The sequence below is a fragment of the Ammospiza caudacuta genome, chromosome 5 (genome assembly GCF_027887145.1).
Source record: "Ammospiza caudacuta isolate bAmmCau1 chromosome 5, bAmmCau1.pri, whole genome shotgun sequence".
Classification (NCBI taxonomy): domain Eukaryota; kingdom Metazoa; phylum Chordata; class Aves; order Passeriformes; family Passerellidae; genus Ammospiza; species Ammospiza caudacuta.
In genome coordinates this window covers 5,060,794-5,084,414 of record NC_080597.1, presented here as the reverse complement: position 1 = coordinate 5,084,414, position 23,621 = coordinate 5,060,794, and the positions used below count along the sequence as shown (strand labels likewise).

Sequence of the window (23,621 nt, the reverse complement as noted above, 5' to 3'; positions counted from 1 at the left end):
TGGCTGAAAATTAAAGACAGCTTCCTGCAGCCCCTTATTTCCCACTGGTGGCCCTGCTGCCTTTCAGGGACTCTTGTCCCTGTCTAAGGGGCTGCAGAATGGTCTGGACAGCCACAGCCTGCCCCACTAAACAGCAGCTTAGGAAATCCAGCCGCTGTCTGTGCTGCTGTCACCACAGAAATTCTGCCGTGTCACGATGTCCAACGCGTGTGACTCATGTGCAACCACACGCTTAACATTTTCCCTACTGGATTCCTTCTTACCAAGCACATGCAACAGAAAATTAATGCCCTCAGCTTAAATACAGTGTAATTAGTATATACATAAGCCATGAAGCTAATGGGATGATAACAAGTAACGTTCCACACATTTGCTTGTCGATTGAGCAAATTTGTTCTACCACGGTTATCAGGAAATTACACCGCAATGCCAGCTGAGCACTGTGTTTGTGTTGCAGCATTATAAATCACAGCGTGCTCAGCCCAAGTACATCAGTCTAAGATTCAGTAAAATAATGCCTAAAGAAAAAAGATTTTTATTTTTCAGTTACACGTGTATATATAAATATTTTTCCCTGATTTGCACACAGCTGTCAGAACTGCAGGCTCTGCTGTTACTATTAAATTGTGGTGGTACAAAACGTTAAAAACCCAGGGGATGATGAAAACCTGTAGGTGTTATCAGTGAGGGCAGAAGGCTCACCAACAGAAACCTCATTATCTGCAGGCTCAGACTGGACATCAGTTAGACATCTGCCACCACAAAACCATAGGAAACCACCGTGCTCACGGCTGTTGGTCAAAGCTCAGCAAAGGACTCAGCATTGCTAGAAAGCTCCCTGAGCTGGCAGCTCAGCTGAGTTATAGCTCTGTGTGAGACCATTAGGTGAAATCCATGGTAGAGAGCAGGGGAAAGTGGCTGTGGGCAGCTGCAGTGTGAAAAAAATGTGAAACCTGGAGTGAAACCTGAGAGACAGCTGAAACGGGGTTTGCAGAGTCCCCTGTGAAGTGGATGCATTTAGAGCAGCCCCACAGCTGGAAAGGTAGAGCATACACCTACAATGCTTTTTGTTCGGCAGCTGCAGAGCGCTGCTGATGTCAGTACTTAAAGCTCAGGGAATTTACCCGAAGCCAGAGAGGAGCACTGGGAGTTCCAACTCAACACGAGGGAGAACTTCTTTACATCCAGGGTGGCAGAGCCCTGGGACAGCTGCCCAGGGAGGCCGGGCAGTCTCCCTCTCCGGAGACATCCCGAACCCGCTCCAGGTGACTCTGCCTTGGCAGGGGTGTTGGCATGGATGATCTCCAGCGGTCCCTCCCAACCCTGATGCTCCTATGAGGCGCACGCAGACCTCGCAAACAAGAAGACGACCCCCAGTTTTAAGCAGGTTTGGCTCTGTAACCCCAACCCCAGCGCACGGCCGGCGCTGTCCCGGGCGGGGCGGAGCCGCTCGCTGCTCCCGCGGCCCGGCCCAGGCCCCACAGGCGGGCGGGCCCCGCTCCGCTCCGCGCCGCCCCGGCCCCTCCTCAGGTGCGGCCCCGCCCGGCCCGAGCCCGGAAGCGCCGGGCGGCGGTGCGGGGGCGATGGCGGGCGCGGGGCCGCCGCTGCTGCCGCTGTTGTTGTTGTTCCTCCTGCCGCTCCTGCTGCCCCGGCCGCCCGCCGCCGCGGCCCTGCGGCTGCTGCTGGACGCCGCGCCGCCTTTCACCTGCTCGCAGCCGGTAAGCGGCGCCGGGAGCGCGGGGCCTGGGCGGGCGCGGGGAGCCGGGAGGGTGGGACGGGGCTCGGGGCCGGGCGGTGTCGGTGTCCCGGGCGGTGTCGGTGTCCCGGGGAGCACCGCACACCTCGCTGCGTTGCCTCGGCCGGGAGGCGCTGCTGGCCCGGGCACCTCCGGGCGGCCGCGGCTGAGCCGTGCGGGAAGCGGCCGCGGTCCCCGAGCAGGATGTGAGTCTGTGCTAAGAGCTGACGTTGCCCAATGTCCTAAAAGCTTTAACCAGTGCCTTGCATATTTTAGGACTTTTAGGAGTGCGCGGGGAATTGAGCATTACATGCGTGTGAGGTTTTTGAGCAGGCGGGCTTTGGCTCCCTGTGAAACCGGCCGGACAGGAGCTGCCGATGCAGCGGCGCTGTAAAAGTGAACAACCAACCTGAGCGAACTTTGAGTAGGAACTCCGAGCCGGTCACTCTCTCTGGTGGTTTTTGAGGATTGTTTTGTTGGTCGCTTTTTTTGCTTTGGAGTGGGGTTTTTTTTGGTTTCAGATAAGTATAAAGAGTGTATTGGAGGGGAAGAGATCTGCTTTTGCTTTTTAATTAACAATAGCAGGTGAGACAGGAAAATGGGCGGTTGTTGTCTAAGCTGGACAGCTTTATTTGCCATGGTGCACTTTCAGCAGCCTGAAAAAGGCAGATAATCAGGTACAGCTATAGACAACCGTAAAACAAAATGTGTCCTTTGGGGTGAAAGCTTCTATAATCTTTTCCTGTTCACATTTCCTGTCTTTTGTCTAGTCTGACACTTTTCCTAATGTTTGACTATATCCTTACCCCTGTTTTACCAGAACCTCTGCTCTGCTGCCTTCTCTCCTATTTAAAGAGACCCCAAGAAAACAGACCAGTTCGGCAATTTTACTGTAGGCTGGACATTGTAGAGTTACAAAATGTAAACTTTGGCAAAGGGAAAATTACAGTATTGCTTAGGCATCTCACATAACCATGATATCCCAAACCTTGTTAGTCACAGAGATTGACAGTAATAGAGTCTGTGCAAGTCCTTGGATGGTGGGGCTCTGACTGACTTTGTCTTGTCTGTCCCTCGTTTTTTAGGAAGTGTGAGCACAGTAGCTGGGTGAGGGCTTCACCAGAACATCTCCAGCTTTCACAGGGGAGCTGTGCTGCCCCATGCTCTGGTGTGCACACAGAGCAGTGAATGCTGGGCTGCTACGTTGGCCCTTTCTATCAAAAAGCCAATTTCCAAAGTGCAGGTAGACTTAAGAAAAAGGAGTCAGCTGAAGCCCAGGAGCAGCCTCTTGAAGCAGTTTTGAAGCTGCTGATTCACATAGAGAAAAGCCCCATCATCAACTGAGGCTGTGACAGTTGAGAACAGTTCCCCCTTCCCTTTCTGTGGGCTGGATTTGGTAACGCTCCCTCCCAGCGTGTGGCTGTGCTGTGGTTCAGAAGCAGAGCTGCAGCTGAGCAGGGTGGGTGAGTCCCGTTTCCTTTGTCTAACCCACCCTGCTCTGCTGAGCTCTGGAGCAGCTCAGGCTGAGCCCTGGCAGCTTCCTCAGCAAAACCCTCGTCAGGCAGAGGCTGCTTGGTGGAGGGGAAGTGTCATACCAGTACCTATAGACACCTGTAAGGAAAATTAAATGCTTGTTAACAGCTCATCTTATTAAAATCCACTAAATGGGCCTTATTCATCACTACTCCATCAAACTAGGGCTGAATAGCACAGCTGGAAATCCAGCTCTCACCAGTAACCATTGCTTGTACATGTCATCTGCAGGGGCTTTTTTCCTATGTGCAGGGGAAAAAGACATCCCACAGCTTAAACACCCGTGTGTTTTTCCACCATCACGTGTTAATCACTGTGTTCAGTTGCTGTGCTGTAGCTGTTGTGGGATGTGGCGTGCCTGGGGCTCCTGGAGGAATGCAGTGGTTATAACCCTGCTCTCTTTGAGGGGCTGGATAGCTGTACATAGTTTGGTCTCTGGAATTTATCTTGCCAGCTTGCTTCACTGCAGGTCTCTGGAGAAGAATTGATGTAACACCTCTCATGAAGATGAGCCCTGGTGCTGCATGCGAGGACAGCTTTTCCAGGGTCTCCTTTGCAAATGTGTTCATTTTGCCCTTGCTGTTGACTGACTTCTGTCCTTCCCCTCTCTGGCATCTTTCTGCTGTGTAGGATGTTAACAATAACCCATGATCACACTGAGTGCTGGTGAAATATTTCTGGACCTCTTGGCATGAAAAGGATTCACTATCAAAACTATTGAACTTCAGCATAAAAAGGGTCACTGGTCAAAACTATGAAAATATTATAAAGACAACTTTAGAACTGATTGCTATGAAGAAATTTTAACTTTTGAATTTGGATTTGATTTTGCTGAGAATTGATATGAGGACATGATAAAAAGTTAAAAACTGTAGAGAAAAATGCTTAAAAAATTAATTTGTAAAAGATGCTGGTTTCCTACAAGCCTTAAACAAATCATCCTTCAGCATTCATTCCTGTAATGTGTTCATGTGTTGATCTCTGCTTCTTTTTGCTAAGGAGTTAGAAAAGTGAAACTGCAGTAAACTTCAAATCATCCAAGTCTCTGAAGATACATGGAATGGTTCAAAGGTGAAAGGCAAATTTTGGAAAGCTGGAGCCCTTCCCCTTCAGCAGCCACTCTTAAAGGAAAACTGGACACTTGCCTGGCTCCCAGTGGTTTCTTTCTAGTTACCACAGCATCCTGCTGGCAAATCTTTGCCTCCCATTACTTTAATTGAATTGTTATGGGATGGTGCTGTTAATCAGTTTCCCAGGTTTATTTCATTCAGATTCTTAGAATTCTCCACAGCATATGGTCTGTTCTTTTTAAGCAAAACACAAATCATTAGAAAAGAGCAAAAAAAACAGTTGCTTCCCTTTTTGTGAGAATACAGCAAGTAGACAAGAGTTGAGTGTGCCTGTCCTGGTGAGAATAGTTTCAGCATCACCTCAAAATCATCTCCTTCTCATATTTATGCCTCCCATGTCTGTAGCTTTGATTTTCAGCCCTGGTTTAAGCTCAGTTGGCAAGCAAGCCCCACATGGCCACTCAGTCACTCACTTCCCTACCACGGAGATGGGGGAGAGAACCAGAAAGGTGAAAGTGAGAGAAATTGTGGGTTGAGGTACAGACCATGTAATAAGCAAAGCCAAAGCCATGCATGCAAGCAAAGGAGAACGAGAAATTATTTTTCACCACTTCCCTGGGCAGGCAGGTGTTCAGCTGCCTCCAGGACAGCAGGGATCCATCATGCATAACAATGAAGACAAACACCATCACACTGAAATCCCCCTCCTCATCTCTCTTCCCCCAGCTTTATGTGCTGAGTTTGGTGCCTCACAGTGTCCCTGTGGGGAGCTGGGGTCAGCACTCCCAGCTGTGTCCACTCTGATTCCTGCACCCCCAGCCTGCTGGTGGCAGGGGTGTTGGAGAGCAGAAATGGCCTGTGCAAGCCCTGCTCAGCAAGAACAAAGACATCTCTCTGTTACCAGCACTGTTTCCAGCCCAAATCCAAAATACTGCCCCATACCAGCTGCTGGGAAGGAAATTAACTGTATTACAGCACACTCAGGTAGAGAAACCAGGTTAAATATTTCTGCTGTCATAGCTTTGTTAGTGTGCTCTGGATGAGCCAGTGCATCAAATAAGGTTTTGTGTTGGTTGGACTTTACAAGGAGAAACCAACAAGTATTCCCTCAGGTGCTGAGGAGGGAGCCAGTGCAAATCTGACAGTGGTTAACACTGTGCTGCAGACCAAACTGGTCTTTTGCTCTGGTTGCTTCCTGGCTTTTGAATGTCATTGCCTGGAGTTACGCATTCTGGTATAAAAGTGTGCCCAGAGCTGTTCACCTGGGTACTCTGCCAAAAGGAGATGGGGGTTTCATGGCAAGTGCTCCTAGTTCTTGCCTTTCCTTGAGCTTCTTACACCTCTGCCTGCACTGTGCCTTTATCTTTGCTTATCTTTGCTTCCTTATGCCAATAGTGAGGACATCCTGTGTGGATGAGTTGTTCTTAAAAGCATTTTCAGCTCTTGGGTCATCCCTGTAGTGCTTGGGCACTGGGAAGGGAGAGGACCAAGAAGTGAATTGGTGCCTTGCAGTGGGAGAATCCTTTCCCTGTTCTTGTGGCAGACCTGCTAAATGCTCAGCTAACTGATGGCAGCTTAAAACACTGCAGTATAGTCAGCTACACAGAAAAAAATGTTGCTGGCACAGCAGGCAAGCAGGTTAGTGCAGGGTAGGAAAAACACTGTGTAGGTGGTCCCTTGAAAACTCTGAGTGGGGCTGGGGAAAGGTGATAAAATACTGTTGGTGATAAAATACCAGATAAAGTACTGTTGTTTTTCCCCATGGAAACCCAGCGTTGAAAAGATAAGAAGGGCTTTAATTAGCAAGTGTCAGTTCTGAATCCTCATTGACAGACAGATGGCTCCTCACTGAGCTCTGGAGTTTTTAATAAATGTCAGAAAGGGCACAACAGCCTCATCAAAGCTGGGAACATCCTTGTGAATGCTTCACCTGGGATAATCGACCTGGAGGAAGAGAGGATCCCTTTGTACACTGTGCTGGATCAATATTCATATTGATAATTAAACAAGAAAGGGGAAATGCAGCATTTCCTCACTGATGGTGTCAGCTCTGCAGAGCACCAGCACTCCATGAAAGCAGCTGTTGCTGCTCTTCAGGCTGATAATGCCTTATATTTTCCATAAGGGCTTTGTTGGGATGCCATGTACAGTAATTACTGATGACTGCAACAGAACAAGGACAAAATGACTGAATATTAAGTGATAGGCTTTAACAGAAATCATTACATTAGGAAAAATCCCTATGCTTGGTTGCCAGTTATTTTTGTTTCCTCTTGAGGGCTCATCCCAGAGCAGTCACTCACTCTTTGCCCTCCGTGGAAAGCACCATAGCAGTTGCTGTGAAGAAAATTAACTCCAGATAAAATCTTAATCTCAGATAAAACCACTGCACCTTTGCACATAAGGGGCTTTGTCAGGCCACATAATTTACCTTAAAAAGTCTGATTAAGGGTCTGAAGTGTTAGGACTAATTTTTTTCGTAGCTTAATCCATTCTTCCATATAGGTATTCACAATTTTTATTTTTCTCTTTTTCAGTGTTTGTGGTTAGCCAGTTTGGTTTCATCAGCATTTGCTTCTTTGCTTTTAATTTCTTTTATTCTTTTTTTTTTTTAATGTATTTATTTTCCATTACTGAAGGATTTAGGTTGCAGGTGCTGTTTTTCAATATAGCTCTACCTTGGGTGCATTTGTGGTGCAGTAATTGGAGTGTGGATGTGTTTCTTGTGAAGGGTGCCTGCAGGCTGCATTTGTACCTGTGTGTGTTGTTGTGACTTGTGTAGCAAAAGCCTGGAAGAGATTTTCAGGTTTTATTCTTTATATAAGCATGAGGAGGTTAATGCCAGATCTTCCTGCTTTCCTTCCAAGGAACACGAGCAGAAATGTGAGCATTGATCTCTGAGCTATTTTCATTACCAAAATGGCACAGCTGGCTTGTCCAAGCACCCTTCCCTAAAAATGTAAATATTCCCTTGGACACTGAGCCCCAAATGCATTTGCAGTTGACCTTAGGAAGTTGTAGAGAGTTTAAAACCCAACTGCCTTCCCTGCTCCACTGAAATGAATTATATGGTGGCAATTGTTGACCATAATATCCAGCTTTAGGGGGCTTCCAAAATAATCAAAATATAACTGGGAGAAGCCAGGCAGAGCCCACATAACTTCTGCTTGCTTCTTTGTGATCAGGGCATCTTTATTCTTAATAAGAAAGTGTCTAATTCTGATGAATTCTTCTTTCTCAGCACAGTGGTGTTTGCCATAGGTTGGACTGGATGATCTCGGAGATGTCACATAAATGGTGCCCAAGTTCCATGCCCTGTGTCTTTGGTTTTTTGATTAACAGCTCAGCCCAGTGTTTCCATCATGGTTAATTTTTCTAATTTGTGTGCATCACTGAAGTGCTTTTTCCTGCCCCTCTCCCAGCCCTGAGCAGAAGCAAGTTGCTGTCAGTTTTATTCTGAGAGTAATATTCTTGTTTCTTTCCCCCACAGGATTTAAACTGTCTCGTAAGAAATAGTAAGTAATTTTTTTTTCATTGATGCAGTTTTCTCGTAAGATCATGCTATTTTTTTTTCTATTTTTTTTTTGTTCTTTTCTTTTTTTAACTGGGTTCATACAGCATGTTTTTCCTGCTAGAATCGAAGAGTTGTAAAGGGAAACACTGCTATCATGCCTTGCTTTGGGATTTACACTTGGATCCATTATAAGCTCCAGCTAGAAGAGGAATGGAAAGTTTGGTCTTTTTTTAGGACAGAGTTAGGGGTAGGCAATGACATGAGTAAAACCCAACCCAACTTGTTTAATTTCTATTTAAAGCTGGGATCATCAGTTTTTAAAGAAATGGGAATTTAAGGACAAGTTTGCCAGCAAATGTTCATTACAAGCCATTATGACAGTACTTGATGAGAAATTGGTGTATGAACTAAAATTAAAATGGGGCATAGAGGGGTGCAGTTGGGAGCAGTTAATGTAAATTATTGGGTGTAAGGGGTCAAGTCTTAGCAATGACATGCATCTGAAAGACCTGAATATAATTGTGGGTAATGTTGTGAAAAGCGTTCTTAAAAACAAAAGGAAAATGTTCTGAAATTGTCCATTTGAAACCTGGAGGCATCGGGGCAGCCCTGCAGAGCTCCTTGGCTTTCCCCCCTGTTCTAAGCCAGCTCATTCCTGCCTCAGTGCCCAGCCCTGTGTCAAACTGACACAAGGATTTCTGTACCAGTGGTATTTTTGTTTGGCTTGCCAGATCAGGGAGAGGGCTATGCTGAAAATAACCAGATTTAAAACTCCTTTGGCAGGAGAGGGCTTGGGTGGGATCAGGTTGGATATTTCCCAGTGGCACACAGCCACTGGAATACAGCTTGACAACATGGCCAAGCCAGACTGCAGCACCAGCATTAAAATGCTGCCCAAGTTAAATATTTGGTTTAAATTCTGCTTTATGGCTTTTGTTATGTTTTTCTGCTCTAGGGGAAATCTATTTTTTTTTTTTTAGTGTTTAGTACACTCTTTGCTGAAAGGTACTTTATTCTTGTCAGGCTTTTTATAGATATTTTTTGTAAAAGGAGCATTTGAGGGTGGTCTGATTACTCCTAAGCCTAAAGCCATGTTTCCGTCACATATCCATCAAAACAGACCCAAAGTGCACTTTAGCGGGGGCTGACTGCTATTTTTAACATGCTCTGAGAAGTCAAATGTGTTACAAAAGCCCAAGTAGATCATGTCTGTCTGATGCCTGTCACACCTGATTTCACTTTCTGGTGACTCTGCAGGACCAGCTCTCCCTAACACCCTGTTGACAAGCACAGTTTATTTTTCTGTCCAGGGAGCTCATTAATTTAGGCAAGGCATAACAGGCAGTTGTTGGAAGCTGAATTCAGATGTATATTCAAATTTGAGGAAAAGCAGTTTGGTAATTAACCAAGGTAATTAAATATTGGGAGGTAATTAACTATTGGAACCATTTCCCTGGCTGACAGAATTCTTACCACTGGAAGGCTGGAAATCAGCACTAAAATAGGTCTGTTTCAGCAGAAAGTTTAAGGAAGTACTGAGTAAACTTACTTGATCTGTTTAGCCTGACTACACTGATAGTGACAAGTACTAACAGATTTTAAGGAAAAGAGGAAGTGGAAGTTACTAGAATAAGTTTGGATTATTACAGGCAATTTACAAAGCACTTCCATACAGAAAACTAACTTTGAGTCTGTCACCCAGTTTTCCCCTCAGAATAAACCTGACCCAGAGAGCAGATCATAATTGCAGTTAAGCAGAGGTTGCTCAGCCCCACTCTAAATGTGAGTTTCATTTCTGGACAGGCACGTGCATGGAGCCGAGCTGGCTGCAGGTGGCTGCCTGGACTCCCTCTGCTCCAAGCAGTCTCCACGTTTCTTCTGATGTTTTCCGTAAGGAGGATGGAAAACTGGTCCCTGTGCTTCAGATACAGTGGAAAGTGGCTACAGATGGTAAGTGGTGGTTGTTTCATTTCAGTTTAATTTCAGTGCTTAAATTGTCCTTTGAAGTCGTTGTGGATGTGTTTTGTTTTCAGTGGAATTTCACTTTTGAGCATGGAGCAGAGGTAAAAGGTGTGTTCTAGTAAGAATAGATATTGGTTGCTCTGGGTCTGGGTTGAAGGCACCTGAGACAGTAATTCATGTTCAGACTCAGGTGTTTATTATTTCTTATCAGTAAAACAGTTTCACAACCATGAGGTTGGCAGCTTTTCATTAGCAAGGCACAGAAAGGCTAATTGCCTCTTGTTACAAGGTCTTTTAGGACTAAACTATCCAATTAAGAACTGGCACCTGGATTATTTTCCCTTTTAACCCAATAACTCATCCCTGGAAGCCTGCAGTGCAGACTTCTCTGCCCAATTACAACACATCACCCAAACCCATGAAGAAGAAGGTAAAGAAGAATAACCTGCCTCTACCCTAAAACCTCCATCTTCCTTCATATTTATTTCTATATTCTAAAATTCCAAGCTCTAAGTTTTCCACCCTGTGGTATTACTCACTTCTAACCAACTCCACACCCACAATCCCAGTGCTAGCAATCAATTTTCGGAGCCTTCTTCACAGCCTCAGGTCAAATGCAGTATTCTTTGTGGGTCTGTGCCTTTAAGCACAGAAAGTTTAAAATTCTCAGCATCCAGGGTTCCAACAGATAGAGAGGAAAATTATGACTTCAAGTTATGCAAGCAGATCTTTGAAATTGGAGAGGTTGGCTGCCTAATTTTGTTTGGTGGGTGTAATCTCATCTTTGTGTGCCTTGGCAAAGCAATAATTGTGTCATTGTTGGAGCCTAAATGACTACTAAGTCACATTTTCTCACTCCCCAAATATATTTGATTGTTTGTAAATGATGCTTCCCTTGCATACTCTAGTCCAAAGTTTTGCCCTGCTTTAAGGCAGAATTAAACACATTTATTTCTTCCTTCTGCAAGGGCTGTGTCTGAGGGCTGTAGAGTTGTGATCTCTAGCTAGGGTAGTGTAGAAGCAGGTGTGACCCAGTCATTGAACTCACCTGTGCTTGGCAGCTCTCTCATGTGTACCAAAACAAAGATGTGTTTGCTTTGGCACCCAGACTGCACGAGGCAGCTTTGAGAGAGCTCAGCACAATGCCACATCTGTGGAATGGCAGGGTGTGTGGAGAATGCAGTCACCTTCTCCTGTGCTCCTTCATTTGCACAGATGTAGCTTTGCCAAGGTAATTAACTATTGGAACTATTTCCCTGGCTATCTGACAGATTTCTTATCACTGGAAGGCTGGAAATCAGCACTAACATAGGTCTGTTTCAGCTGAAGGTTGAAGGAAACACTGAGTAAACTTACTTGACCTGTTTAGCCTGACTACATGCCTGCTCTGGCACCCAAGCTGCATGAGGCAGAGCTCAGCACATCTGTGGAATGGCAGGGTGTGTGGAGAATGCAGTCACCTTCTCCTGTGCTCCTTCATTTGCACAGGTGTAGCTCTGCCATGCAGGACAGCCTTTAGGCTGAGGGTGCTGTCAGTCAGCCCTGCGTGCTCGCTTTTCCATGGCCACTTATCTTCATGCTGGGATCCTCAGCACCTCAAAGCAGCTAGACTAGACAAGGCTAGGCACAGTGGTGCTCTCTGTGGGGGCTGCAGCCTCTCCATGGGCAGAGAGGAGGGTGAGCAGCTTTGTCCCCTGTCCCTGCAGCCAGCGTCCGCTCCCTGGAAGGGGCCGAGCTCGCCGTCATGCAGGTCAGCAGCAATCAGCAGATCTGTGCCCAGTTTGACTTCCTCAACAATTTGCCTCTTCAGGTCCGTCCAGATGGAGGCCGGGTGAGTGCAGAGCGATCCAAATTATGTGTTCTAGTCTGTGGAATTGTTTCTGCTTTCACTGTTTTATGGCAAGGTTATTGATTAAAAAGTACAGGCTGCTTAGAGCCTGTGTTGGACTTCAGATCTGCCCTCATTTCCCATTTCTCTTTCACTCTGCCCTCATTTCCCATTTCTTCAGATTTTAAGAATTGCTGCTTTTAGTTGTCTGGCATGTGTCATCACTCGGGAGGTTGCTTAAAGCAAATCATTGTAGGGGTTCTTGTGGTGGTGTTCAAGGGGGCCTCAGGATGAGGGAAGAGATGAGAATCTTGACTCCATGTTTCAGAAGGCTGATAATATTATTATTTTATTATTATATACATATATATTTTATTAAAAGAAAATGATATATTAAAACTATACTAAAAGAATAGAAGAAAGGATTTCATCAGAAGGCTAGCAAGGAAAGAAAGGAATCATAATAAAATCTTGAGACTGACTGAAAATCTGAGACAGCTGGATTGTGATTAGCCATTAATTAAAAGCAACCACATGAGATGAATCAAAATGCACCTGTTGCATTGCACAGCAGCAGATAATCATTGCTTACATTTTGTTCCTGAGGCCTCTCAGCTTCTCAGGAGAAAAAAATCCTAAGGAATGGACTTTTCATAAAACATGTCTGTGACAGGTTCTTGCATTCTGCTTCAGAGCATGATATTTTATAGCTTTTAAACTCAACTCTTACTATTGCTTCCACTTTTTTCTTGTACTCTCTTGTTGCTGAGGAAAGCACCAGCCTTGGGGGTGGTAATTCAGATTACATTCCTTCTAGGAAACTCGTCAGAAAAGTGCTGAACATCCACAACAGTAAGGAATATAAACAATGAGGAGTTCATTCCTTAACCACACAGAATTTGGCCATAGTTAGCTTGCCACTCACTAAATACCACTCTCCCAGAGTGCCTCTCCCAGAATATGCACAGCATTGCTGATGCAGCAAACAGTATAGATTTAAGAATATATGTATGGAATGGCCAGGTACAGAACTACATAGGTATAAATGCAATTCTAAATGCTTAGCACTTGCAAAGTGCTACAAAATTCATACTAGACTGAAATTTCCATCTTGAAACTGCATATTTTATTCTAGTCTCCATTCAGTTCAGGATATAGTTTGGTGGAAGTTCCACACAATGGCTTGGCATAAAACTGTTGTATCAGCTCAAAGATCCCAAGAAAAAACGAATTCTAAACAGAAGAATTGAGACAGACAAAGAGACAGGTATACTTACACTTATGTTCCAATTTTTCACAGTCAAGCTTCAGTTAAAGGGTTACATGGGATGAGGGAACACAGTGGAACAGGGCCAAGTCAGCTGTTAATTTCAGTGCCTAAATTGTCCTTTAAAGTCCTTGTGGATGTGTTTTGTTTTCAGTGGAATTTCACTTTTGACCGTTTTGAAGTAGAACCTGGCCAGACTTACCAAGTGACTGTGTATCACCTGCCCAAGCTGGGTGTAAATGGAGACTACAATTGCAAGTCCACGTCCCTCACAATGCCTGGTAAGAGGTGATTTAATTCACTTGGGCCTTGGGTTTAGGAATGTGGTGGTTTGTGGACCTCTGGAAGGAATGTGGTGGTTTGTGGGCCTGGCATCACTGCTGCTTTTACTTCATTTAAAATATTTCAGAGCTGCCCCTCTGCTTGTGGCAGCTGGAAGTACAGGTCAGAATTTCCAAATCAGAAGTTTGGCTTCTAGTACTAAATCCTAGACATGGGAAGGTCAATTTCAAAGGCACAGTTAGGCATAATTTACCAAGAAACTTGGTAGTGCTGGGTGCCTGACCCTTTCTTGTTGATGTGAAAATTTTCCTATCACTAAGGAATTTTTACTGTGGTCCCCAAGGTTGCTGAGCATCTGTAATCCCTGTGGCTGCACTGACTGCTTCATAAATATTTGCTGCTTCATACAGATCTTGAAAACTGGTTCTTAAATTTTTTCTTAACTTGCTCATAGTTGTCAACCTGACTTTGTAGTTATAAAATGGCAAAGTGTGGAGTGTGTCAGCCAATGTGAGCTGGAAAAGGAGAAGAGAGCACTTAATTTTCAGCCCTCATACCCTTTCTTCTGCCTGTTCACACTAAGAACTTCCTGGCTTTTATCCTCTACTGTTCTTCAGAAGCCTAATGCATGGTGTTAAGCTCAGCAGCTGCAGGGAGCTTTGCTGGTTAGAGCTTACACATGAATTAGGGACACTGTAAATTCACAGAGTTTAAATTGGTAACTTTGAAAGTTGAAAACTTGAAATATGAAATGTTTTATCTCAACTGTCTAAGCAGGGAGTTGTTACTTTTCCTTTGTCCAAACCCTGGAGGAGAGACATAATTTAAGGCTGAGAGTTGTAAATCCCACATTGCTAAATGTTGAATATGTAACTTTGGATTTAACTGTGAAGCAAGTACCAAAAAGCAGGGCCAATCTTCTAAATAAAGGGAATTAGAAATGTGGAAGAGTGTTTTAGGATTAAGAAAGATTCCAGCCTCCTGATTTTCCTGTGTCAGAATGCCTTTGAAGGAATCTATTGCTGAGGTGTGATTACAAGGTGTGGGGATGAATGTGAGGTTTTAATTCCACTATTGTGACCCTTTCTGCACCAGTGTTACATTATTGCTGTACTATTAAGTGTGGTATGTTTTTGGTTCTGAGAAGAAAAAGAACCAAACGCCCCATGGCATCAGGAAATGGACTGGAAACCAGTACTGTTCTTCTACAGAATTTTGCCACTGCTTTAGAACAAAGGTGTCTACTCATTTAGGAGAGCTTGGTTAGGTCTCTGACTTCTGATTAAAATTGTGGTTTTTTCCTAAATGGAAGTACAATATTTCTGACTGACTACTGATGGTCTTTCTTGCAGACTGCAGCGATTCTCTGATGAAAAGAACCATCCCATGTATAAAGACAGGTAAAAATATTTGAGTCTCATAGACATGGGTGCTCTGTTGGAATATTTGACAGCTGGGAAACATGAGAATATCTGCCCTGCTTCCAGGCAGCTTGTGGGAGCCCAGGATCCAGGGTGAAGTTCTAGGTGATACAGCTCTGCTTGTGAGCTTCCAGCCATGGATGGAGGCAGCCAGGTACAGAATCCATGTGGCCAGTTACATGCATGAGAAGAGGTGTAAAATGGCCACACAGGATTTCACTGAGGTAAGTCCCTTCCCCAGGTCATGCCTGCTCTGGAGATTTAGGCAAACATCTTAAATGCTTGCTAAATCAGGACATTTGAACAACAATTTTCAAGGAATTATTTTTTGATTGCTTTTGGAAAGGGGAATTTAGTAGGTAAAAGATCAAAAAAGACGTTTTATAATGTATAAAGCAGTCTATAAACACCTTCAAAGTCAAATTTTATGTTTGACTATCTGGGCTTTATTACCTTTTTCAAGCCAGTGCCTGGGTAGCTAAGACTAAGCAAATTAACCAAAATTGAGATGCAAAGTTTCAATAAATCATTGAAGTACTTTATCAGAGATGATCACAGGAAGGTATTAATTAAATCTTTTATATAAAGAATGAGTGATTTACTAACAGATGCTTCAATCAAGCTGAGAATCAATTTCCATAGGTCTTATAGTCTGTGTTGCTGAGAATCTTAAAGTGTCCAGACTGTGTTCTGATATAAAAAATGTTTCCCTTCAGGCACTTGAGGGAGGAGAAATACTGAATATTTGGAATCACTCTCCACCCTTCCTTGTGTGAGGGCAGATATATTGGCATTCAGTTTGTTTAATCTTTCTATTCCTTAACACTTAAAACCCTTAGTACTGCCTGCACTGATATGTTTAAGCTGTTACTGACACAGATGGGGCAGCTGTGTGAGTATCTCCCTGGTGGAGGGGAATACACTTCATTTTGGAGTTTGTATCTGCTAATCACTGTGAACAATTAGGTTATCATGATATTGACTGTGTGCAGCAGGTAGCAAGGGCAACTCACCTGCCTGTTCTAGTGTCAGAAGTAGTGTTGGCAGCTGCTTTTAATTAAACAAGGAGACTTGTTAATGTTTACACATTACAGAGCTGAAGACATCTACATTGTTAAGAAAATGTAAGTTTTAACTCCTTTGAAGTTGTACCAGGTACATCCCTAATTATTTCCTGTTACCTGTGTAGTCTTGGCCTGCTGTCTCAATTGCACTGTCACACAGCACAGCTGCTGAGATGGTGGCCAGATCCTTCACCCGTTCTGTTCTCTCTGGGCTTCTTCTTCAAAAGGAAAACATAGCTTCTGCTTCTTTGGACCACTCCATTTTTTCATTTCAGCTTTTTCTGTTTTCCTTGCTTTCATTTGGTTTTCTTCCTTCCCTTATAACTTGCATCTGATTTCTGCAGGATGGACTGCAACAGCAAGTGAATGTCACAATCAAAATAGAGAACATAAAAGCTTGCTGCAGATACAAAATACAGGTGGGATCACACTCTTGTCTCTGTGTCCTTCCTTCCCAATCAAGGCTGTGAGCACCTCAGGAATGTCAGGAAGTTTTTTTTTTTCACAGTGTTTTGTTCTGAGAGTGGCTAATATGCAATTACCTGCATCAGGGAAATATTCTGGCTGAAAGAATTTTTATATAGGTATTTGTTGGGGGATAGAATATAAGAAAATAAAGATAGTGTAGAAAGTAATCTTACCCTTAAGGAGTTGCAGCTGGGCCAGTTATCAAAGATTAGGAACAGGCCTGAGTTTAACAGGCCACAGGTGTAACCAGTGAGAAGAAGAGTGCTGTAAAAGAGTGGGGTGGCTGCTTTGTGAAGAAAGAGTCAGTGCTCTGAGGAGCTGCCCATGAGAAACACCAACAAGGTGTGAAACTTTTGTGATGAGGAGACAACAGTATGGAACCCCTGCAATAAGATGGCAGCAGGTGTTCTCTGCAGTCCGTGGCTTTTCTTCAGTACAGGGCTGCCAAGTCAGAGATTATGGGAGTGGGAATGGCAAATGTGCAGCCTCAGGAGCTCACAGCTTTTGTCATGTATGGTGTAAGAATTCTTGATTAATCTTCTTTTCTGAAGGGAAACGGGAATTCTGTGTCTCTGTCCTAAAATACAAGGAACATTGAGGCAGAGAGAAAGTAAATCAGGGAACAAAATTTCTTTTAAGAATAACTTCTGTTTTCTGGATTCTTTTCAACTGCAGATTCAGCCATTCTTTGCAAACTGTGGCACAGACTGTCTGAGACACTCTGCTTCCATCCCATGTGATCCAGTTCCAAGTGAGAACCACTTTTCTCTAAATTAGATTGCCATTGTTTTACAGCTGAGAACTGAATTTTTAACATAACTCTTGTCTTTTGCAGGTACAGAACCAGCAGGTAAGAAGTTCTTGCAACACCCTGAAACTTTTTTTGCTGCTCTTCTGTTGGGTAGAATGAGAAATAATCCTTCCTGGAAATGACCCAATGGGCAGGAAATGTCACTGTTGAAAGTTTTATATTATTTGAAAATAGTGGACAACCCATAGGTGGTGCATGAACTGTACCAGCCATACTGGGAACACACCAAAGCTCCCACTGAAACCTCAGAGGATGTGAAGATCAGCACTTGGCAACCACCTGGTAACAAAACACCAAACCAATGAAGAGCAAGGAGACCCCACACTCCTAATAATGAGAACATCATGTGAGGGATGAGAGTTTAGGTCATGTGGGTTTAGTTGTTCGGGGATTTCTTTGTTCAGGGTCCCTCTTTTGAGCCACCAAGCTCACCCAGCCAGGTATCATAATCAATATGTGCAGTAAATCTCTCTGATGGAGATGAGAGCCTGGTGTCTAAAATTTCTTTAACAGTCCCCTTGTAACACTGAGTTCAGAATTAATTGTGCTAAGAATGACTTCACCATGATTTAATGAGGCAAGTATTTGTATGCAGTGTGAACCTTAAAGAGCAATTTTTTGAGAGACACTTCACTTGCATAGAATTCTTTGAGAAGCAGTTTTGACAAGAAGAGTCTTAATATAAAATACTTTCTGTCACTTTGCTCAGTGTTAAAAAATTTGCATAATATAAAGCAGCTTTTTGAGAGAATAGCATGCATATATTCATTTTTATGAATGTCAAGATAACTTGTGCATAATGATTTGACATCTTTTTTTTGGCTGCAACACCTGTAAGGATCTTTTGCCCAAGATTAAAAAAAATTAAAAAAGGAAAAACACCTGTAAACTTAAATTCTTGACCCAAAATAGTGATATTTTAATTTTTTTTTTTAAGCTAGATTACAGGAACAGGCAGGACATGGGCGGCATGCCTGTCAGAGCTGGGTAAACATTGCTATTTAGAGGAGGGTTCTTGATCTGTGTTTTCAGTGTGCTGCACATATGGTTCTTTGTGTGGAGCAAGTTTGTGGTGTACAGCAGCACCATGCAAGCAGGAATTGGTTTGGAGAAGTGGCTGTGGATTGTAAGGGGGAAGTGCTGTCTGCTCAGCAGAGCCAGGGTCCTCCTCCCTTGGCTTCTGCTGCTCAGGGACCTTCTGCTCTTTGGTGGAGCTGTGTCTGAGCAGTGTTTCTGTTTTGCAGATGACATGATGATCTGGCTGTACTGGTGCATCACTGGGATCTCTGTGTTGCTGGTGGGGTCAGTCATCACAGCTGTGCTGTGCATGACTAAAATACGAGCAGGTGAGGCTCATACCAGCCAAAGAAAAAATCCAGTGCTAAAGATTATTTTTTTCTCCTTCTGTACCTATTCCTATTGTGGTTTTTTTCCTTGCTGTTCTGATGCCTTGCCACTGAGAATAATGCCTATGAAAACATCTTCAGTTTTACATTATGGGACTTGCAATGTCCTTATACCATGCACTAGATAAGTAAAGCCTTCCACAGGTTATCTTCTCTGATGCTCCTTGTTCATAGCACTTCAGAGGTCATGAGGGGAAAAAGGAATTTCGTAGTTCAGCCCTTTATTTACTGCAGATTGCTGCAGTTTTGTGCACGTTTTTTCCCCCTGCATTGCATAAGAGCATTGCAGAGCAGAAGCTTCCTGTTTGTCCACACTGTAGTCTTCCCCCTGTTTCCCAAATTCTCTGCAAAATTAATTTTATACTATTGTGAGATTAGATAAGGTTTTTCAATTGAAGTGGAAGGAAAAAAAAAACACAGGACAGAGACTGACATCAAGCAACTTGGAAAATTGGGTACTTAAGGGCTAACTCCTTGTTTTCTGTGCTGCAGCCATGAGGCAGTTATCTCAGGGAAGCTGTAACTCATTGCTTTTGTTTTTTTTTTACATGAGAGTAAGAATTGGTAATCTTTTGGAAAATTTCTTAACAGCAAATTCATCTATAAGATGCAGCTAGGGACATTTTAGTCGCCTCTTCAGAAAAGCTTCTTAAGAAAAAGACATATTTTAAAACCCTCTTCTCCTTAAGGAGAGGTCACAGGACGGTTGGGGGTTCTGTATTTGAGACTGCCACAACTGGGGAAGAAGCTGAAAGTTCATTTTGAGTGCGTTGTCTCCACTCAAAGGAAAAATATAGCAAGAACTGGCTGTAGAAGAGTCTTTATTCTTTCAGTATGTTTTTTTAATTCGGCTTCTTCCTCCTTAAAGCTTTATCTCCCTGCACAGTTAGAGATTTATTTTTTTTACCTAATCTGTGGAAGGTGGTGTGATTTTAAGCATTTAATCTTAGTTCATGCTTCCAGAACTGACAGTGACTGTCTCTCTTCCAGCACGCCGGCGAGGGAAATGCAGCCACGACAGTTTGCAAGCTGGTAAGATGCAACTGTGCTTGGTCAAGCACCTCTCATGCAGGTCTGACAGTGTTGCCCAGAAGGGGCTTTTGTAGGCTCTAACTACTCCATAGATGCTTCTTGAAACCAAAAGTTAGCCTGTTTAGCTAAAAGAAGCTTTGTATATGGAATTTGAAGTGCTGTTTTTGTGAGATGGGAGGTAATTGCTTTGAAATGTGGGGAGGCTTTTGACCCAAGGCTGTACTAGCTAGCAGAAGAAGCTTTGCTGATCATCTAGGCCATAGCAACAGCAGATTGCTTTGGGGTGGGTGCACTCAGCTCTCCACTAGAGAATACAGCAATATTTGCAAACCTCTTGAAGCTGCTGCAGTGTTTTTGTGAGGTGAAAGTTGATGAATCATCTGGGCATTATCATAAATCACCCTTTACTGTGCCTGTACTTTCATATTAAATTTACAAAATGAGATGTTGTCCACATAGACTGCCAAAATAGCATTAAAGCTTAAAAGTTGTGTTGATACCCTGCTATGCTGCTTAGTGCTGACTCACAGCTTTGCAGTTTGGGGACTGTGGCTGTAATTAACATTTCCCTGCCTTCCATCAGCGCCGTACAGCGAGCTGCCCCTGCCGCCCCTGAAGCTGCGCAAGGTTTGGATCGTGTACTCTGCTGATCACCTGCTCTACGTGGACGTGGTGCTCAAGTTTGCTGAGTTCCTGATGACAGTCTGTGGCACTGCTGTGGCCCTGGACCTGCTGGAGGACCACCACATCTCAGAGCTGGGGCCCTTACCCTGGCTCACCCGGCAGAAGAAGGAGATGGAAGAGCTCTCTTCGAAGATCATCATCCTGTGCTCTCGGGGCACCCAGGCCAAATGGCAGGCCATGCTTGGGAATGAGCCTGTGTGCCTCAAGCAGGATCAGCAAAAGCCAGTGGGAGACCTGTTCACCCCAGCCTTGAACCTGATCCTGCCAGATTTCAAGAAGCCAGCCTGTTTTGGAATGTACATAGTTTGCTACTTCGAGGGAATAAGCAGTGAGAGAGATATACCTGATCTGTTCAATGTCACCTCCAGATACCAGCTGATGGACAAGTTTGAGGATATTTATTTTCGGATTCAGGATCTGGAGAAGTTTGAACCTGGGCGCATCCATCGAATCCAGGAAATCACAGCTGAAAATTACATCGATACCCCCAGTGGGAGGAAGCTGAAAGAGGCCATAGAGAAGTTCAAGAACTGGCAGACTGAGCACCCAGACTGGTTTGAGAGTGAGGCCATCTGCCTGGATAGTGATGAAGAGTTGCATTCCCTGAGCAGAGAGAGCCAGTTGGGTTCACTGCTGAGTGAGCCAGGAGGAATTGTGAAACACCAGCTGCACCCACGTGAGCCTGAGCCCTGTTACACCATCAGCCTCCACGTGCATGAGGGTGAAAGTACAGGCTGCAGGCTGCAGCCTCAGCTTAATCCACTTGGGGATCCAATTTCCCAGACTGTGGTCCTTCCTATGGATGTTCCTCCAGTTCAGGTGGTGGAGCCAGTCTCTTCCATGGAAAGCAGAAACATCCTCAGTCACCATGTGCTGAGCAATGAGGACTGTATGGAAGGAGTTCCTCTTCTGGAGACCAGCTTTCCAATGAGGAATAACCTCATCCTCCACGATGGCTCTGAAGCTTCAGCAGCTGACCAGAGTCCTGCAAACTTGTCAGATGACCTGAGTGAGCATCTGAGTGGACTCATGTACCCCCTTTATCAGCAGAGTGTCATCCCTTCAGAGCCATATCTGTGCCAGGGGGAGGCTGACCAGCAGCACCAGCTGGTCTTTGATGACCAGTGCAAGGACCAGAGGCAGTCAGTGCAGTCAGACCAGGGCTACATCTCCAGATGCTCCCCTCTGCCTCCTGAGGACCTTCTAGAGGAGGAGGAGGAAGAGGAGGAGGATCAGGAACAGCAGGGGGGCTTCCATGAGCTCTCTCCAGAGGTTTTGAACAGCCTGAAGAGCCTCCAGAAGCAGCTGTTTTTCCAGGACATTCAGAGGCACTCCAGCTGGAGCTACCCAGCAGAGGTGATGGACCTTGGCCAGGCTTTGGAGGACTCTTAGGCTCTGCCCTGTTTGAAATGCAGGGATGGAGGGTGGTCCTGTGCAGAGCAGTACTGAGGCTGCATTTCCAGCACTGTCCTTGTCCTTGCATTGTAAATGGCTTAGTGCTGGCACCTTGCTGTGCTGCTGGGATGCAGCACTGCCCAGCACATGTGGAATGTTGCTTCCAATCTCTGTGGAGAGAAGCCAGGAGTATTGCCCCCCCCTGTGAAAGAACAGGCAGTGATTCTGTTCCTTGGGGAAGAGCATTACACTGAATTCTCTCTGATGGATGGCAGAAAAATTGCTGTGGCTCATCCACTCGTGCCTTCACAATGCCCTCCAGCTGTGCTGATTCTATTGCACTGGATAAAATCACAGGCATGCTTCAGAAAATAGGCTTAGATAATGTGGTGACATTTGCATTGCCGTTTTAATGCACATTTTGAACATTTCCTTGTAAATACTGTATTAAAGACATGTGCCTTAAGTTTCAGCTAGATTAGGGCTGTTTCTACCTGGTTGATAAATGTGCCTAAAGATTTTTATTTTTCTTCCCACTCATCATTCATTTACAGCTGCATTTCCATGGTCATTCAGAAATCAAGTGGAATAGCTGAGAATAAGTGGGATAAATGTTTAAATTGAGAGTCTCCATGACTCTTCTTGCCTCTCTACTGGGAGCTATGTGCTTGAAAACCAGCAACAGTAGTGAAGGGGGAAGAGGAGACCGAGAAATGGAATTTGGGATTTTTTTTACAGTTTTAAGAAATGTGGAGCTGAATACAGAATCAGGGGAATCTGGTGTGTTCTGTGACACACTGCTGCAGTGCTGTTTGCTTTTGGATATCTTAGCACCAGGAAGATGTGAGCTGAAGATATAGATAGTGACACACAAGGAAATAAAGGACTGTTTTGGAGGAGGAAAAACTGTAGCCTCAGCAGATGCTGTTTTAGAGTGGAAATTATATCTGAGTTAAGGGAGGCTGAGTGAAAATGACTGTAAGATGCACTTGTGTGGGTTTAAGCTCCAGCACAGGTAGTTCAGGTTAACTACAATGAAATACTGAACAGACTAAGGGATTTCTCTTCCAGGAGCAGTGATGGTAAGGCTGCATTTACCCTGTTTCTTATCACTGGATAACAACCTGTGAGGTGTAAATACATGCAGGCCTTTCTCCTTTGTTGTTTTCCCATCCATCTAAGTTTACTTGTCAAAAAAATCCTTTATCTCAGCTTTTTAAAAATCTAATGTCTTAGAAAGAATCTATTCTTTTCTCTTGCAATTTATTTTGTATTGTGTGTGTTTTCTAATTTTGTGTCTAACCTGTGGGGGTTTTTTTCCTTAAATTAAAAATGAAGAATACTTTTTTTGATATATTCAGTTAAATACTTCTGTGTCCTCATTTCTGCCTATCTCCTTATGTTGAGTTCTTAGTATTTGTTACAGGAATCTGAGGCAAAACTGAGCCAGAACTGAACTGGCTCACAAATGTCAAAATATTCCTGCAAAGCACAGTGTGGAGATGAGCTGGACAGAGCTGAGGGCCTGCAGCCATGGCAAGCATCCCTACATCCCTTCAGAAGGGGTGGTAAAGGAACTGTTTGTCATTTCCATGCAGGACTCTTAGGACAGCTCAGTGACAAAGGGAAATCCCTGCAGAGATCCAGAATTAAGGCTGGGAGCCTTCCTGCTCCAACAGGAATCCAATCCAATCCAATCTAACCCAACAGAGCTCAGCAAGAGGCAGCTGTGATCTCTGTGCTCCTCCAGTGAGAACCCATTTTCCAGATTATGCCAGTAATTGCCATCTTGATGATCCCACTTCTAAAAGTTTCTTTTATCTTACAGCAATTAACATGTAAATCTGATTTTTTTTTCCCCATGAGTCTTTTTCAAGTGGTATAAATTCCTATAAATCACTTGAATAGGAAGCTCAGAAGTGTCATTTGAATTTCCTTGCCTTAGTCATTCCCTTCTCAAATAACTCCCTTGGTGTTACAGCTCTTAGATATTGCTTTCACTTAGAAAAAGTTTGTTTGAAGGGAAAATCTAGACACTATTTTAGCAATCCAGTATGAGGAAAACAAGTAACTAACACATCTGTTGGTCCCTATTCAATACAAAACTGAATATCCCAGCAAGAATCAAAGGAGAGGGAAAAAAGGAACA

General features: G+C 44.1%; 1 protein-coding gene across 1 annotated transcript; it reads left to right on the top strand.

Moving 5' to 3' along the window:
* The first annotated feature begins 1,583 nt into the window (after window positions 1–1,583).
* IL17RA (interleukin 17 receptor A) lies at window positions 1,584–22,803 on the top strand. The gene is made up of 13 exons (XM_058805422.1): window positions 1,584–1,718; window positions 7,829–7,853; window positions 9,656–9,802; window positions 11,521–11,645; window positions 13,064–13,190; window positions 14,544–14,591; window positions 14,679–14,836; window positions 16,021–16,095; window positions 16,820–16,895; window positions 16,980–16,994; window positions 18,200–18,301; window positions 19,352–19,393; window positions 19,977–22,803. The coding sequence occupies exons 1-13, from the start codon at window positions 1,584–1,586 to the stop codon at window positions 21,467–21,469; spliced, it is 2,568 nt and encodes an 855-aa protein (XP_058661405.1). The 3' UTR covers window positions 21,470–22,803.
* The last annotated feature ends 818 nt before the right edge of the window (window positions 22,804–23,621 follow it).

What these genes read in the sequence shown, in the direction of transcription:
- IL17RA (XM_058805422.1), top strand. Translation starts at nt 1,584, where the DNA reads ATGGCGGGCGCGGGGCCGCCGCTGCTGCCGCTGTTGTTGTTGTTCCTC. An exon ending in GTGGAAAGTGGCTACAGATG is followed by an intron (nt 9,803 to 11,520) that starts GTAAGTGGTGGT and finishes CTGTCCCTGCAG; the next exon opens with CCAGCGTCCGCTCCCTGGAA. An exon ending in CCACGACAGTTTGCAAGCTG is followed by an intron (nt 19,394 to 19,976) that starts GTAAGATGCAAC and finishes GCCTTCCATCAG; the next exon opens with CGCCGTACAGCGAGCTGCCC.